This window comes from Rattus norvegicus, chromosome 13, assembly GCF_021556685.1.
Source record: "Rattus norvegicus strain SHRSP/BbbUtx chromosome 13, alternate assembly SHRSP_T2T, whole genome shotgun sequence".
Taxonomy (NCBI): Eukaryota; Metazoa; Chordata; class Mammalia; order Rodentia; family Muridae; genus Rattus; species Rattus norvegicus.
Window position 1 is genome coordinate 66,026,427 of NC_141546.1, and position 16,031 is coordinate 66,042,457.

Here is a 16,031-nt window from a genome sequence, read left to right on the forward strand (position 1 = left end):
ATAAAGAAGTGGTAAATCACCACCAGACAATCAGGAATCCTAGAGGCAGAGGAAGGCAGGTATCTGTAGTGAGTTCCCGGTCTAGCCTGGGCTGCACATCCTGACTCAACAACTATTTATGTTTAAGTGTATACATACACGTATGTCTGTGTGGGTTTATACTTATGAGTGTAGTGTGCAGAGACCACAAGAATGTGTCAGATCCTCCTGGGGTAGAGTTATTGGTGAGAAGCCCAAGCTGCATGCTGGCAGCTGAACTCCAGTCTTCTCCAAAAAGCAACATGACTTCCTAACCTCTGAGCTCTCTCTCCAGCCCACTACCTACATCTGACTCCTGGGCCCACACAGCAGAAGGAAGGAAGTGACTCTCCAGATTACGCTGCACCTTCACCATGTGTACTGTGATACACCACATACACACATACACCACGTAATCTTTAAATAAGCACTTCTACAGCTAGGTGTGGTGGCTCTTGAAATTGGGTGGGTAAGCAGGTAAGAGGACGGAATATGATCAAAATCCATTGTATGAAATTCTCAAAAGAATAAAATATTATTTATAAAAATTTTGGCTTTGAGTTACCATAAACCTATTTCCAATATTTAAACAAAATTAGTTTTGATTTTTCTGCCAATTCTTCACAACTAATAAAAAAAAAAAGATTTCAGAAGAGCCTTGTACAAGGTTCAAAAAACAGAGAAGAAAATGTTTTCTTATAGATTCTAAAAACCAAAATTAGGAAGATCTACATTCCTACCCTTGGCCATTCATTCTAAAATTGAAAACAAGCTATCAGAGATATCTTTCAGTAACTGAATGTATTTCTCTATCCTTCCTTTTTCTTCTCTACCCTCAAGGTTAAGAGGGGCTCCTCTCCTCTTCAGCCTGGTGGCACTGAATTCCTTCATGGGTCAGTATCCTGACAGTGATCACTCCTATTATTTCCTGAGGTGAACTGTCAGTACAGAAAGCTGTTCATGGTGATGGAACTCTGCCATTCCTTTCCTCAAGACTGACTGCAGGGCAGATAACCAGCCTGACCTCCTGTTCCAGCATCTGCAGTGAGTCGTCTTCCCTGAGCACCACTTCTCGGCAAGGGGACCCTCACAAACAGAAGCAGCACCCAATACAGTCTTGGATACTTCCTAACTTCAAGAAGGTTCTTCCCTGAGGTCTATAAAAGCCATTTATCTGAGTCTAAGTTACAATGAAAACTATTTCTATTTTCTTCCTCTGACAGTCTAAGTTGCCTAACGTGGCTTAAATCTGTGACCTTCATGTCTCGCCTTCTAAGCATCTGAGATTATAGGCATGTACCACCACACCAACCTAACACCCTAAAGTTCTGAATTCACACAGCACAGATAGGATACAGCCCACATGAACAAAAGCTCTTTAGAGTCTTCAATAATCTTTAAAAAGAGATGGTGGTTCATATTCATATTCCAATTATCAGGGAGACTGAGACCAGAGGACTTGTTGGCTCCCACAAATTCAAAACCAGTCTGAGCAATACAGCAAGACCTTGCTTCAGAATAAAATAAGATTGTATATAAAATCATACATGAAAGAATCTTGAAGTCAAACATGTGAAAACCATTATAAAAACTATATGGCTGATAAATTAATAGGCCTTTGCATATATGAAAGTGCTTGCCATGAAAACGTGAGGGCCTGAGCTCAGATTCCAGCTGCCACATAAAAGCCAGGCATAGCAGCATCTGCCTGTATCCTCAGGCTGTGGAAGCAGAGACAGGTAGAACCCAGAGCTCAGTGGACAGAGTTTATCTCAAAAATGAGGGAAGAGAGTGACTGATATCCACTGCTGGCCTCACAAGCTTACACACACACACACACACACACACACACACACGCACACACCCTAAGAAAATTGCTTCATTCTCCCACAATGATAGATGGTAAAGTTTGTTAGAGATATCTCATGTACATACATATGTGCTTACCGATACTCAGTCTGAGAAACACAATCGTAAAGTTCCTGGGCAGTGAATCTGACATTTTTGTTTACCTGAAAAGAACCAAGGTGCAGTTATTAATGAGATATGTTAAACTGAATGAGCAGGGAAATTACAGCTACAGTGCGGCATACCGAGCAGAATCGCAGATCCACTCACTGGCTAAAACACAAGTGAGGCAGTAACAGGAAGCTCAGTGAGCGAGCGCAGTGTTAACAGCAAACCCTGTGCAAGCTTTAGTCCTACTTTACAACTCACCTACTCATTGAACTAGAAATAGTAGACAATTGAGTGCACCTGAATGTAGTGCAATTTTTGATTTGAAAGCAGATTACTCGGGCATTCCACTGGACAGAAAAAATACTTCTGTAAGCTACTGAAAAGGTCTGATTTGGAGGCTGGAGAGATGGCTCAGTGGTTAAGAGCACTGACTGCTCTTCCAGAGGTCCTGAGTTCAATTCCCAGCAGCACATGGTGGCTCACAACCATCTGCAATGGGATCCGACAGCCACTTTTGCTGTGTCTGAAGACAGCTACAGTGTATTCACACATATAAATAACAATTGTTAAAAAGGTCTGATTTAGGAAAAGGTTGAATCACACGTACTTCTGTCCCTCTGTCTTCCCTTTGCTCACATTCATTCATTCATTCATTCATTCATTCCTTTACTTCCTCCCTCCCACTTCCTTATGATTCTAGAAATTACACTCAGAGCTTCATACATGCTAAACAAATGCTCTACCTTAGAGCTATGCCCTAGTCATGGACATTTTCTGAAAATCATTTTTTTTTAAAATCTGTTATAACCCAGAGACATAATTATAAAACCATAAATGTAAAAGTCTATCATTCAAATGTTGCACATTTGACATGCAAAGTGAAAGAATCTTTTTTGAAAATTTTCTTTATCATTAGTATGGGGATATGTGTATTAGTGTGGTGCATTTATGCCATGGTGCAAGTGTCAGAGGACAAATCCGAGTCTTTGGATTCCAGGGATGAAACTCACATCACCAGACTGCATAGCAAGGACTTTTACGAGCTGAGGCATTTCACTAGTACTAATGCAGCGATGTTCTATTCTCTATGTACGTGAGTCACTGGTCTGGTTCAAGGCCTCTATCTTCTGCTATACCACCAATACTAGATCTCACTGGAACTCCCCTTAGACAGCCCACTGTTGCCCTGTGTCATGGAGATGTGGCAGCTTTGGATCTGCAGGACTGGCCCCTCTCACAGACTCCAGCAGTTCCTAGATGGGGTAGGTGTTAGAGTGAACCAACTCCCACGGCCCGGATCTGGGCCTGGGCAGGAGCTGAGTTCTTCAGTCTGCCAGCTCTCCCTCCACAACTGCCCAAGGGCAGTTCACCCAAGTGCCTAAGCTTTCATTGCATATCATATATATAAATATATATATCGCACAAATGGCATTGGCAAATTTTTATGACACTCAGAAACTTTAATTTAGACCAGCCTAACAAAACAGGCCTCAACAGATACAGAAAGATAGAAATAATCCCATGTGTCCTATCACACCACCGGCTAAAGCTGGTCTTCAATAACAATAAGGAAAGAACGCCCACATATACATGGAAGTTGAACAATGCTCTCTCTACTCAATGATAACCTGGTCAAGGAAGAAATAAGAAAGAAATTAAAGACTTCTTAGAATTTAATGAAAATGAAGGTACAACATACCCAAACTTATGGGACACAATGAAAGCTGTGCTAAGAGGGAAACTCATAGCTCTGAGTGCCTGCAGAAAGAAACAGGAGAGAGCATCTGTCACCAGCTTGACAGCACACCTAAAAGCTCTAGAACAAAAAGAAGCAAATACACCCAGGAGGAGTAGAAGGCAGGAAATAATCAAACTTAGGATTGAAATCAACCAAGTAGAAACAAAAAGGACTGTACAAAGAATCAACAGAACCAAAAGCTGGTTCTTTGAGAAAATCAACAAGACAGATAAACCCTTAGCCAGACTAACCAGAGGATACAGAGAATATGTCCAAATTAACAAAATCAGAAATGAAAAGGGAGAGAAATAACAACAGAATCAGAGAAAATTCAAAAAATCATCAGATCCTACTACAAAAGCCTCTCTATTCAACAAAACTTGAAAATCTGCAGGAAATGGACAATTTCCTAGACAGATACCAGGTACCGAAGTTAAATCAGGAACAGATAAACCAGTTAAACAACCCCATAACTCCTAAGGAAATAGAAGCAGTCATTAAAGGTCTCCCAACCAAAAAGAGCCCAGGTCCAGACGGGTTTAGTTCAGAATTCTATCAGACCTTCATAGAAGACCTCATACCAATACTATCCAAACTATTCCACAAAATTGAAACAGATGGATCACTACCGAATTCCTTCTACGAAGCCACAATTACTCTTATACCTAAACCACACAAAGACACAACAAAGAAAGAGAACTTCAGACCAATTTCTCTTATGAACATCGACGCAAAAATACTCAATAAAATTCTTGCAAACCAAATCCAAGAACACATGAAAATAATCATCCATCATGATCAAGTAGGCTTCATCCCAGGTATACAGGGATGGTTTAATATACGGAAAACCATCAACGTAATCCACTATATAAACAAACTGAAAGATAAAAACCACATGATCATTTCATTAGATGCTGAGAAAGCATTTAACAAAATTCAACACCCCTTCATGATAAAAGTCCTGGAAAGAACAGGAATTCAAGGCCCATTCCTAAACATAGTAAAAGCAATATACAGCAAACCAGCAGCTAACATTAAACTAAATGGAGAGAAACTTGAAACAATCCCACTAAAATCAGGGACTAGACAAGGCTGCCCACTCTCTCCCTATTTATTCAATATAGTTCTCAAAGTCCTAGCCAGAGCAATCAGACAACAAAAGGAGATCAAAGGGATACAGATTGGAAAGGAAGAAGTCAAAGTACCACTATTTGCAGATGATATGACAGTATATTCAAATGATCCCAAAAGTTCCACCAGAGAACTATTAAACCTGATAAACACCTTCAACAAAGTGGCTGGGTATAAAATTAACTCAAATAAATCAGTAGCCTTCCTCTACACAAAAGAGAAACAAGTAGAGAAAGAAATTAGGGAAAAGACACCCTTCATAATAGTCCCAAATAATACAAAATACCTTGGCGTGACTTTAACCAAGCAAGTGAAAGATCTGTATGGTAAGAACTTCAAGCCTCTGAAGAAAGAAATTGAAGATCTCAGAAGATGGAAAGATCTCCCATGCTCATGGGTTGGCAGGATTAATATAGTAAAAATGGCCATTTTACCAAAAGCGATCTACAGATTCAATGCAATCCCTATCAAAATTCCAATGCAATTCTTCATAGAGTTAGACAGAACAATTTGCAAATTCATCTGGAATAACAAAAAACCCAGGATAGCTAAGACTATCCTCAAGAATAAAGGGACTTCCGGGGGAATCACTATCCCTGAACTCAAGCAGTATTACAGAGCAATAGTGATAAAAACTGTATGGTATTGGTACAGAGACAGGCAGATAGACCAGTGGAATAGAACTGAAGACCCAGAAATGAACCCACACACCTGTGGTCACTTGATTTTTGACAAAGGAGCCAAAACCATCCAATGGAAAAAAGATAGCATTTTCAGCAAATGGTGCTGGTTCAACTGGAGGTCAGCATGTAGAAGAATACAGATCGATCCATGCTTATCACCCTGTACAAAGCTTAAGTCCAAGTGGATCAAGGACCTCCATATCAAACCAGACACACTCAAACTAATAGAAGAAAAAGTGGGGAAAAATCTCAAACACATGGGCACTGGAGAAAACTTCCTGAACAAAACACCAATGGCTCTTGCTCTAAGATCAAGAATCGACAAATGGGATCTCGTAAAACTACAAAGCTTCTGTAAGGCAAAGGACACCATTGTTAGGACAAAATGGCAACCAACAGATTGGGAAGAGATCTTTACCAATCCTACAACAGATAGAGGGCTCATATCCAAAATATACAAAGAACTCAAGAAGTTAGACTGCAGGGAGACAAATAACCCTACTAAAAAATGGGGTTCAGAGCTAAACAAAGAATTCACAGCTGAGGAATGCCAAATGGCTGAGAAGCACCTAAAGAAATGTTCAACATCTTTAGTCATAAGGGAAATGCGAATCAAAACAACCCTGAGATTTCACCTCACACCAGTGAGAATGGCTAAGATCAAAAACTCAGGTGACAGCAAATGCTGGCGAGGATATGAAGAAAGAGGAACACTCCTCCATTGGTGGGTTTGGAAACTGGTACAACCATTCTGGAAATCAGTCTGGAGGTTCCTCAGAAAATTGGACATTGAACTACCTGAGGACCCAGCTATACCTCTCTTGGGCATATACCCAAAAGATGCCCCAACATATAACAAAGACACATGCTCCACTATGTTCATAGCAGCCTTATTTATAATAGCCAGAAGCTAGAAAGAACCCAGATGCCCTTCAACAGAGGAATGGATACAGAAAATGTGGTACATCTACACAATGGAGTACTACTTAGCTATCAAAAACAATGACTTTATGAAATTCATAGGCAAATGGATGGAACTGGAAAATATCATCCTGAGTGATGTAACCCAATCACAGAAACACACACATGGTATGCACTCATTGATAAGTGGATATTAGCCCAAATGCTTGAATTACCCTAGATGCCTAGAACACATGAAACTCAAGACGGATGATCAAAATCTGAATGCTTCACTCCTTCTTTAAAAGGGGGAACAAGAATACCCTTGGCAGGGAATAGAGAAGCAAAGATTAAAACAGAGACAGAAGGAACACCCATTCAGAGCCTGCCCCACATGTGGCCCATACATATACAGCCACCCAATTAGACAAGATGGATGAAGCAAAGTACAGGCTGACAGGAACCGGATGTAGATCTCTCCTGAGAAACACAGCCAGAATACAGCAAACACAGAGGCGAATGCCAGCAGCAAACCACTGAACTGAGAATAGGACCCCCTTGAAGGAATCAGAAAGGACTGAAAAAGCTGAAGGGGCTTGAGACCCCATATGAACAACAATGCCAAGCAACCAGAGCTTCCAGGGACTAAGCCAAAGACTACCCAAAGACTAAACAGGGGCTGACTCTAGGCTCAAACTTCATAGGTAGCAATGAATAGCCTAGTAAGGGCACCAGTGGAAGGGGAAGCCCTTGGTCCTGCCCAGGCTGGACCCCCAGTGAATATGATTCTTGGGGAGAGGGAGGTAATGGGGGGAGGATGGGGAAGGGAACACCCATACCGAAGGGGAGGGGGTGAGGCTAGGGGGATGTTGGCCTGGAAACCGGGAAAGGGAATAACATTTGAAATGTAAAGAAGAAATACCCAATTTAATAAAGATGCAAAATAATAATAATAATAATAATAATAATAATAATAATAATAATAATAATAAATTTAGGCCAGCCTATACAAGATAGCAAGATCCTGGCTCAAAAGAAAAAATTCTTCATTTCAAGAAAATATCAATAGCAATCTTGTCGTATTTATTTATATTCAAATATATAATATATAAATAATATATTTTTCATACCTCATACTTGATTAGGAAGTTATAGAGAGTCTCAACATCTTGGCAATTACTATTAGGAGCCAAAATCCTAAAATAAATAAATTAATTAATAATAAATTAATAAAAGGACCATAAAAATTAATTTTAAACAAATCTTTAATTTTCTCCTTCAAACATTTATATGTCATTGATGTTTATCAAGTTTATCAAAGGGTTTTTCTGTAATTTCTTATGGGTGGGCATTACCACAACATAAGGAACTGTATTAAAGGGCCACAGCATTAGGAAGTTTAAGAAAACCACTGATCTAGAAGTAGAAAAGATACACTGTGAATAAAGTCAAACCTCAATGAGTAAATCCCTCTAACTCAAAATAAGAAAAACTTTATTAGTGACCAAGCATTCTGTTCATGACAATTAATTCACATGCTGAGAAGTCATTTCTAAAACTCCAACTTGAAGTTTTTAAGGTCACTAAAAAAATGTTTTGTTTCAACAAACCAGCAGAATCTAGATACAAAGGCCAGAGTGCTGTCACTGTGTCAACTGCTCCTTCTTTGTAAAGACAGGGTCTGGCAGTACAGACCAATCTGACTTCAAGCTGGCGGTCTTCCTGCTTCAGTTCCCTGACTGTGGCTGTGAGTCACCACACCCTGTGCCACCGAAAGAAGAACTTTTATAAATAATCTTGCAAGAGTTCAGTTATCCCAATATCACACTTACTCAAAAATACCTGCTAATAAAATAAATAAATTTTTAAATGTAAAAGTGACTAAGCACTAGTGGATCCAAAAAGATGCTGTGATCATAGCCCTCCTTAGTAATAAGTCATATATGGTGTACCTGTCTGTGCATGGTACAAGGTATTTCAAACCAAAACTTTAACATGTGGAGGTTTTAAAACAATTAGTAAGAACCATCTTTTCTTAAAGCCTAGAACAGGTTTGATTTTTTGAAATCATATTTTATGATTAGGCCTATATAGTCAAACTTATGTTAGTTATTATTTGTCCCTACAACTTTAAAAAACAGGAAAAAGGTCATGTAAAAAGAGACAGCCTCAAGGTCTGGGAAAACGGCTCAACAGGTCACGCTGCTTACTGCACAAGCAAACATGATGATCTGAATTCTGTTATTAGCACCTACATAAAAGCCAGGCATGACTGCACATCTGTCCCTCCAGTGCTAGGAGGTATAAACAGGTAGATTCTGGGGCTAACTGACCAGCCACTCTAGTCAAAATGGCAATCTCCAGATTCAGTTAAAGACCCTGTTTCAAATAAGATGATTACGAGCTGCTGTAGGTACTAGGGGCCAACCCAGTTCCCTGTAGGAGCAGCAAGAGCTCTTAACCACTGAGCCATCTCTCCAGCCCTGAAGTTTTCATTCAAATGTCTAACGATTAGAACGAGCACTGGATAGCTTAGTGGTTAGGAGCACTGACTAACTGCTCTTGGGAGAGGAGTCAGGTTCAATTCCCAACACCCACGTGGCTGCTCACAACTGCTGAAACTCCAGTTCTAGAGAATCACAAGTCCTAGCCTCCATGGCCATCAGGCACCCACATAACTTATATGCAGACAAAATACTCATAGATATAAAAGAAATACAATAGTGAGATGATGATGATGATGATGGTGATGGCAACTTATGCCAGGCCACTATGCCCATAATTCCAGCACTCAAAAAGCAATGTAAAAAAAACAAACAACTAAACAAACGAACATGAGTTCAAGGCCAGGCTGGGATACCTACTGAAATCCTGTCTCAAAACAAGATGGAACAAAACGAAACTTTGTAATTTTGGTAGTTTCTTTTTGCTCAGTGAATGATGGGATAAGTAATGTACTTTTTATTCACGCTGTCTCTCAAGAGATTAAAAACAAACAAACAAACAAACAAACAAACAAACAAGGCTAGAACAGACCACAGCAGAGAATTTCTTAACTACCAGTGTACAAATCCTCCGGAAAACTTACTAAAATTACAATTTCCTTTCTATATAAAATATGTATAAACATTCTTTTTTTTTTTTCTTTTTTCTTTTTTTTTTTTTTTTCGGAGCTGGAGACTGAACCCAGGGCCTTGCTCTTGCTAGGCAAGTGCTCTACCACTGAGCTAAATCCCCAACCCATGTATGGACATTCTTATTTAAGTAAGTTTAGATTAAGACTGCATTTTTATCAAGTTCTCTTACAGACAAATTGCAGAGTTGGTTAACGATACCACTTCCTCATTTTCAAAGCATAATAATCTATAAAACACTGAAGAATATGCTTCCTACTTATCTTCCCTTGAGACAGCATCTCTTGACATAGCTCATGCTGGTCTTAAAGTCATGATGTATCCCAATGTCATCTCGAACTTGAAATTCTTTTGACCCAGCCTCTCAAATACTAGCATTACTTTAAAACAATCCACAGCTTAAGTTTATAAAGCAATTAATATGCTAGTGGATGTAAAATGATTTCAAGAGGTAACATACATACCATGCAATATTTCCAAAGCTTTTTTGATCAGAAACACTGTCAAGAAACTCTTACATATGCTTAATTTTTAAATTAAATTTCATTACTGATTATATATAAAAAGACACAATAAGTGTGGCACTCAGTTATTTGTGCTTTCAGGAATGCTCTAGCAATATTGAGATGCACATCCAGCACATAAGAGGGTACTACTGCATCTTTTGGTGGTGGTGGTAGTGGTGGTGGTGGTGTTGGTGGTGTTGGTGATAAAGGTAGTGTTGGTGTTATGAGACAGGATTTTTCTGTGTGGCTATGGCTGTCCTGGAACTCAGAGATCCGTCTGCCTCTGCCTCCCGACTGTTAGGATTAATGGCGTGCACCCCACCCCCAACCCCATCCCAGCCACTGCTGCATCTTTCACGTGACTGTGTCCATGTTGGAGTCAGAGGCTGCACTGCCTTTATCTTCAGTCCCTGGTACCTCGTATGACATCAACTCCAGCTGGGGCTCAGGAATGTCAAGTGATTGAAGACAAATTTAGATCCTTGCTTTCTACAAGGTGTTGTAAAGCATGGTTTTATACACCCAAGTGAGCAATAGTCACTTTAGTATTTATTATTCTTATTACTTGAAGTTAAAGGATTTATTGCACATAAAGACAGTATTTGGCTCATGTAAGGATCTACCATATTTTAATTCACTATTAACTTAATATTGGCAAGACTTTGATAACTGTTTATCCTAAAAACCATTTAGACAAACTATGGTCCAAAATGAGATAAAATACCCTTTAAATATTAATAATGGGATGAATTTTAAGAAGCCATGAAAGGAAAAACTATCATTTCCTAAATATAACAAATATTTAAATCACACATGTATAAAAATCTCAACAATAAGACCAGATTGTCTCTCACAGTGTATTTCAGTTTGTTGTAAAACTGTATCCGAGGAATTAAATTCTGTTATAAATTAAATATATTTGTTTTAGAGGAGCAGTGATAATTAGCATATTTCTTCCGTGGGCCAATGTGCTCAAATGTGCCTGGTACTGTCCCAGAAGCTGTAATATAAAATAAAAACTCAGGAAGTGAGTATCTAATATTTTCTTTCCCTATAAAAGGAAAAGGTAGAAACATTTTGTGTTCTAAACTAGAAATCCATATTATCTACAGGAAAGAAAGGTAAATCTAAAAGCCAACCACCTGTTAGGTGCAGTGACACACACCTTCAATCCCAGCACTCAGGAGGCAGAGATAGGCAGGTCCACACCTGACCATCCAAGGTTGAATAGAGAGACTGTCTCAAAAAAAAAAAATCCAATAGTTTATAACTTACTGAAGACTTCTAACAGACCTAATTAGGCTGATAAATATAGAAAAATAAAATTTAAATTTAATACAATGTTACCTTTGAATTCCTTCAAGAATATCCTTCACAGCCACCATTAACTTTTGAAGATATATAAAAGCTTCTTCAAATGATGCTATTTTTGAAGTTGTCAGGGTTGAACTTGAGTCCAGTGTTTGAAATACATCTGTGCTAAAAAACAGAAAGAAAAGGGGTACTCACTTAGTACTTGTAAGTGTTTTCATTGATGACATATAAAAAGTAATGCGATGACTGATCTTGTGTGACACTTGTCTATGTGAGGTGGAATCAAAGAATGGCATGAAAGACGCCTGGGCAAGCGTCCACGCAATGGTCTAGCCACACAGCACCCACATTTAATTTAAAAGAACTGATATAAAAGGTACATTTCACTCTAAAAGGCCTAAGGGATGGAGGGGAAGTAATACTATTAACATATATTCAAGTCAATTCCCAAGAATATAAAGAATTTGGTATCTAATTAAACTAAAAGCTGGAAGTTTATCCTTGTAAATTAATAACTGCAATAATCAATGAAACCTTTAATGTCTATTCAATAAAATACTAAGACATTTTTTAAATGTTTATGCCCTATAAGGATAAAAATAAGACTAGGTACTGTGGTGCATGCTTTAATCCTAGCACTTGGGAGGCAGGAACAGGCAAGTTGAGAACTACTGGCCTTAGGCCTCACTCAGTATGGAGCTCATCAGAAAGAGGGCTCTGGCAGACGTGAATGTAAAGCTAAAGAGGGCTAGATCAGACTGGGCCACGCCTCCCCATGAAGACAAAGGTGGGACTGACTGTAGAGGTGCATTTGCTGGGCAGGAGTGAGGCCACTGGAAGACAGAAAGGCAAAGAGCAGATTCTCAATTAGCACTCCCTCCAGTCTTTTGCTTTTCCAGTTTTGGGCATTCATAACAGTTCTCAAATTGTTACTGCTTTAAGACATGGAGTTTTGTGGAGATTCATTATGGTACCTCTGGGAAACTATTCACATGCCTAGAAGCAAAGGCAGACCTACAGAACATTAACATCAACTCCAACACCCTTTACGTAGCAACATGAAAAGACACATAAAGCCGAGTGTTGTGGCACACACCTGAGATAACGGCACTCTGGAGGTAGAGGCAGGAGGATCTCTCTGAGTTTGAGGTCAGTCTGGTCTACAGAGAGAACTCCAGGACAGCATGAGAGAACTTGTCTCAAGAAAGAAAGAAAAAAAGAAAGAAGAGAATAAGAAATAAATAAGGAAGGAAGGAAGGAAGGAAGGAAGGAAGGAAGGAAGGAAGGAAGGCAGGCAGGCAGGCAGGCAGGCAGGCAGGCAGGCAGGGAGGGAGGGAGGGAGGGAGGCAGGCAGGCAGGCAGGCAGGCAGGAAGGGAGGAAGGAAGGCAGGAAAGAAGGGAGGAAGGGAGGGAGGGAGGGAGGGAGGGAGGGAGGGAGGGAGGGAGGAAGGGAGGATGGATAAATGTGTTAAAACAGTCCAAAATCTAAGTCATGGAATTTCAGAGTTCGTAGACCTTAAAGATCAAACTGAGTTTCTGAAAGACTAGATGGTTTCCCCAAAGTCATTGTCTTTACTGTCCCATAGAAACTGTGGTATAGTTTTAAAAGTAAAAACACTAAGCCAAGGTGGTGGCGCATGCTTTTTATCCCAGCACTCAGAAGGCAGAGACACGAGATCTTCCAGGCCAGCCAGAGCTATGCAGTAAGACCATGTCTCCCCTACTCCCCACACCCGCAAAAAAAGTAGCAAAATATTTTTGTTTACTTTTATACAAAGTATAATGTGAAAATATAGACTAATATTATTTATATAATTCCTTATCAAGTCACACTGAATAATGAGGTGGTTCAAATCAAGAGTTATGTATAAAAGCTGCAATCTACCATCAGAGTCATTAGCTTCAACGATATGAAATAAACTACTCAACTGGTTAGGTAGTTTATAGAAAATTATCAGCTGCCAAAAGCAGTTTCTTTATTGTTTTGTGTGTGCGCGGTATTAAGGAAATTCTGAGTCACTGAGAATAGTACTGAGGAAGGTAACAAGAAACTACACTTATAAATCATTTTGTAAACGCAAACATTCGTATTTAAATAGTGCTGAGAAGCTTGAGTGATAATTTCAGGAAAGCCTTGCTTTGCTTTGTTGTTTTCAAGACAGGATCTTCTGTAGCCCAAGCTGGCCTCCAAGCCACAACTATTCTATCTCATCCCTCTGAACAGGAGGATAACAAGACTGTGTCACCATGCCCAGGGAAAAGATTTTTTTTTTTGACCTGAATTAGCAGTACAAAGCACTCAATATCCAATTTCCTCATAAACAGACCACAAAAACCTGACCTGATAGGATAAAAGTTCGAAACTGCATTATTATCAAGCCACAAAAATGATGGCATTTATAGCTGTGCATAAGAACTTGTCTGTTTCTTTTCCTATTGCTATAATGAAATAGTCTGACAGAAGCAATGTAAGAAGGGAAGAGTACTTTAGCTCACAGTTCCTGGTAGAGCTTGAGGTGGCTAGTCACACCACATGCACTGTCATATCACACGCACTGTCACACTACACGCACTGTCACACCACACGCACTGTCACACTACACGCACTGTAAAGCAGAGAGGAAGGCGTGAATGAATGCACTCAGCTCCCTTCACTTCAGCCATCCAGAGCCCAGCCAGGACACAGTGCTGCCCTCAGCTGGCAGGTCCTTCCACCTCAGTGAAGCAACTAGGATAGTACTCCAAGGCACACCCAAAGGCCCACCACCCAGATGAACACTAACCATAAACATGGTCTACTAGCTTTGTGTAAGAATACTAACCAGACCTCCAAATGAACATTTTTATATTAAAGAATTATATTCAATGAGTTCCAGTGCAATTGTGGTATACAACTAGACTTGTGGAAAAAAAACTAGACTAAATAAATATGTACCGTTAAGACAATATCAACATTGTCACTGACTGACATGCTATTACATAAAGTCTACTATCCAGACTAGCACAGAGATCTCCAGCATGCAATACAAATGCATGAGTATTACATAGTTCAATGCCTATGCTTTCAAATGTCTTAGATGGGGCTTTGTATTTAAAGCAGTCTTCTTACTTCCTATATATGGTAGCTTTCTGTAAACAAGAATATCTGATTAGTCAAAACATCGAAAACATGTAGACTAGAAAAACAAACTGATTCATAAAAAAATTATTAAATCCATAATATAATCTTCAGTTCACACAGCTGCAGTTATCTTTTTAGTATGATGGGTTAGAAAGTCAAATAGCAAGTCATAAATTTGTTGAAAAATGTTTAATTATGGTAAAGGAGTTTTAAAAAAATGAGTCCTGGGCTGGAGAGATGACTCAGTGGTTAAGAGCACTGACTGCTCTTCCAGAGGTCCTGAGTTCAAATCCCAGCAACCACATGGTGGCTCACAACCATCCATAATGAGATCTGATGCCCTCTTCTGGTGTGTCTGAAGACAGCTACAGTGTACTTATATATAATAAATAAGTAAATCTTTAAAAAAAAAAATCCCAAGAATAAAGACAAATGGGTAGAAAAAAAGGAACTCAGATGGGAATAAGGCCCAGAAAAATACGCAACATAAATATATGCTTGTGTAAGATTTTTAAATAATTGGATATACAAGTAAATAAATAAAAAATGAGCTCCTAATAGCCAATGTTGTAAAAACCAATGGAGAACAGGTATTTCAGTAGACTGCCACTATGCTCTGGCACTTTTAAAAACAAACAGATTATCTTTTTTTTTTTTTTTAATTAACTTGAGTATTTCTTATATACATTTCAAGTGTTATTCCCTTTCCCGGTTTCCGGGCAAACATCCCCCTCCCCCCTCCCCTTCCTTATGGGTGTTCCCCTCCCAACCCTCCCCCCATTGCCGCCCTCCCCCCATAGTCTAGTTCACTGGGGGTTCAGTCTTAGCAGGACCCAGGGCTTCCCCTTCCACTGGTGCTCTTACTAGGATATTCATTGCTACCTATGGGGTCAGAGTCCAGGGTCAGTCCATGTATAGTCTTTAGGTAGTGGCTATTATCTTAATCCAAAAAATTAGTCACACTAGATCTTGAACCAGTCACACTACGTGGTAATTAATTACATAAAGATAATGGGTTTGGGTGCTGGAGAGATGGCTCAATGGTTAAGAGCACTGACTGCTCTTCCAGAGGTCCTGAGTTCAAATCCCAGCAACCACATGGTGGCTCACAACCATCTGGGATGAGATCTGACGTCTTCTTCTGGTGTGTCTGAAGACAGCGGCAATGTACTTAAATATATATAATAAAAAAAAAAGATAATGGACTTGGGGAAAAGTGTAAGTGTTTCTCTATTTTAAGTTATGTAAGCTATTCTAATAGCACCTTATTTGAAAAACTACTCAAAGGAAATGTAGCCCACTGTCAGAACACCTGTCTAAACTACGACTGGTCCCAAACACTGGGGAAAATAAAAGGAGAGGAAGATAGCGAAATGACTTAACAGGTAAAGATACTTGCTGCTAACCTGAATTTGATCACTGGAAATCACACAGTAGAGGGAAAGAAGCCATTTCTACAAACTGTCCTCTGACTGCCACACTATGACACTGCCACACCCACATAGATATAACATAAATATAAAATAA

At 39.4% G+C, this 16,031-nt stretch overlaps 1 protein-coding gene across 4 annotated transcripts in view; it reads right to left on the reverse strand.

The window, feature by feature from the left end:
- Positions 1-16,031, reverse strand: part of Swt1 (SWT1 RNA endoribonuclease homolog) — a 57,426-nt gene that overhangs the window by 896 nt on the left and 40,499 nt on the right. For all 4 annotated transcript variants that reach the window (XR_015635104.1, XR_015635103.1, XM_087580177.1 and 1 more), the window contains 3 exon segments: positions 11,417-11,548; positions 7,560-7,626; positions 1,966-2,030 (listed from right to left, as the gene is read on the reverse strand). Coding sequence is in view for 2 of the 4 variants with exons in the window: in XM_087580177.1 (XP_087436303.1) it covers positions 1,966-2,030; positions 7,560-7,626; positions 11,417-11,548 (264 nt within the window). In the remaining 2 variants the exon portion in view is untranslated.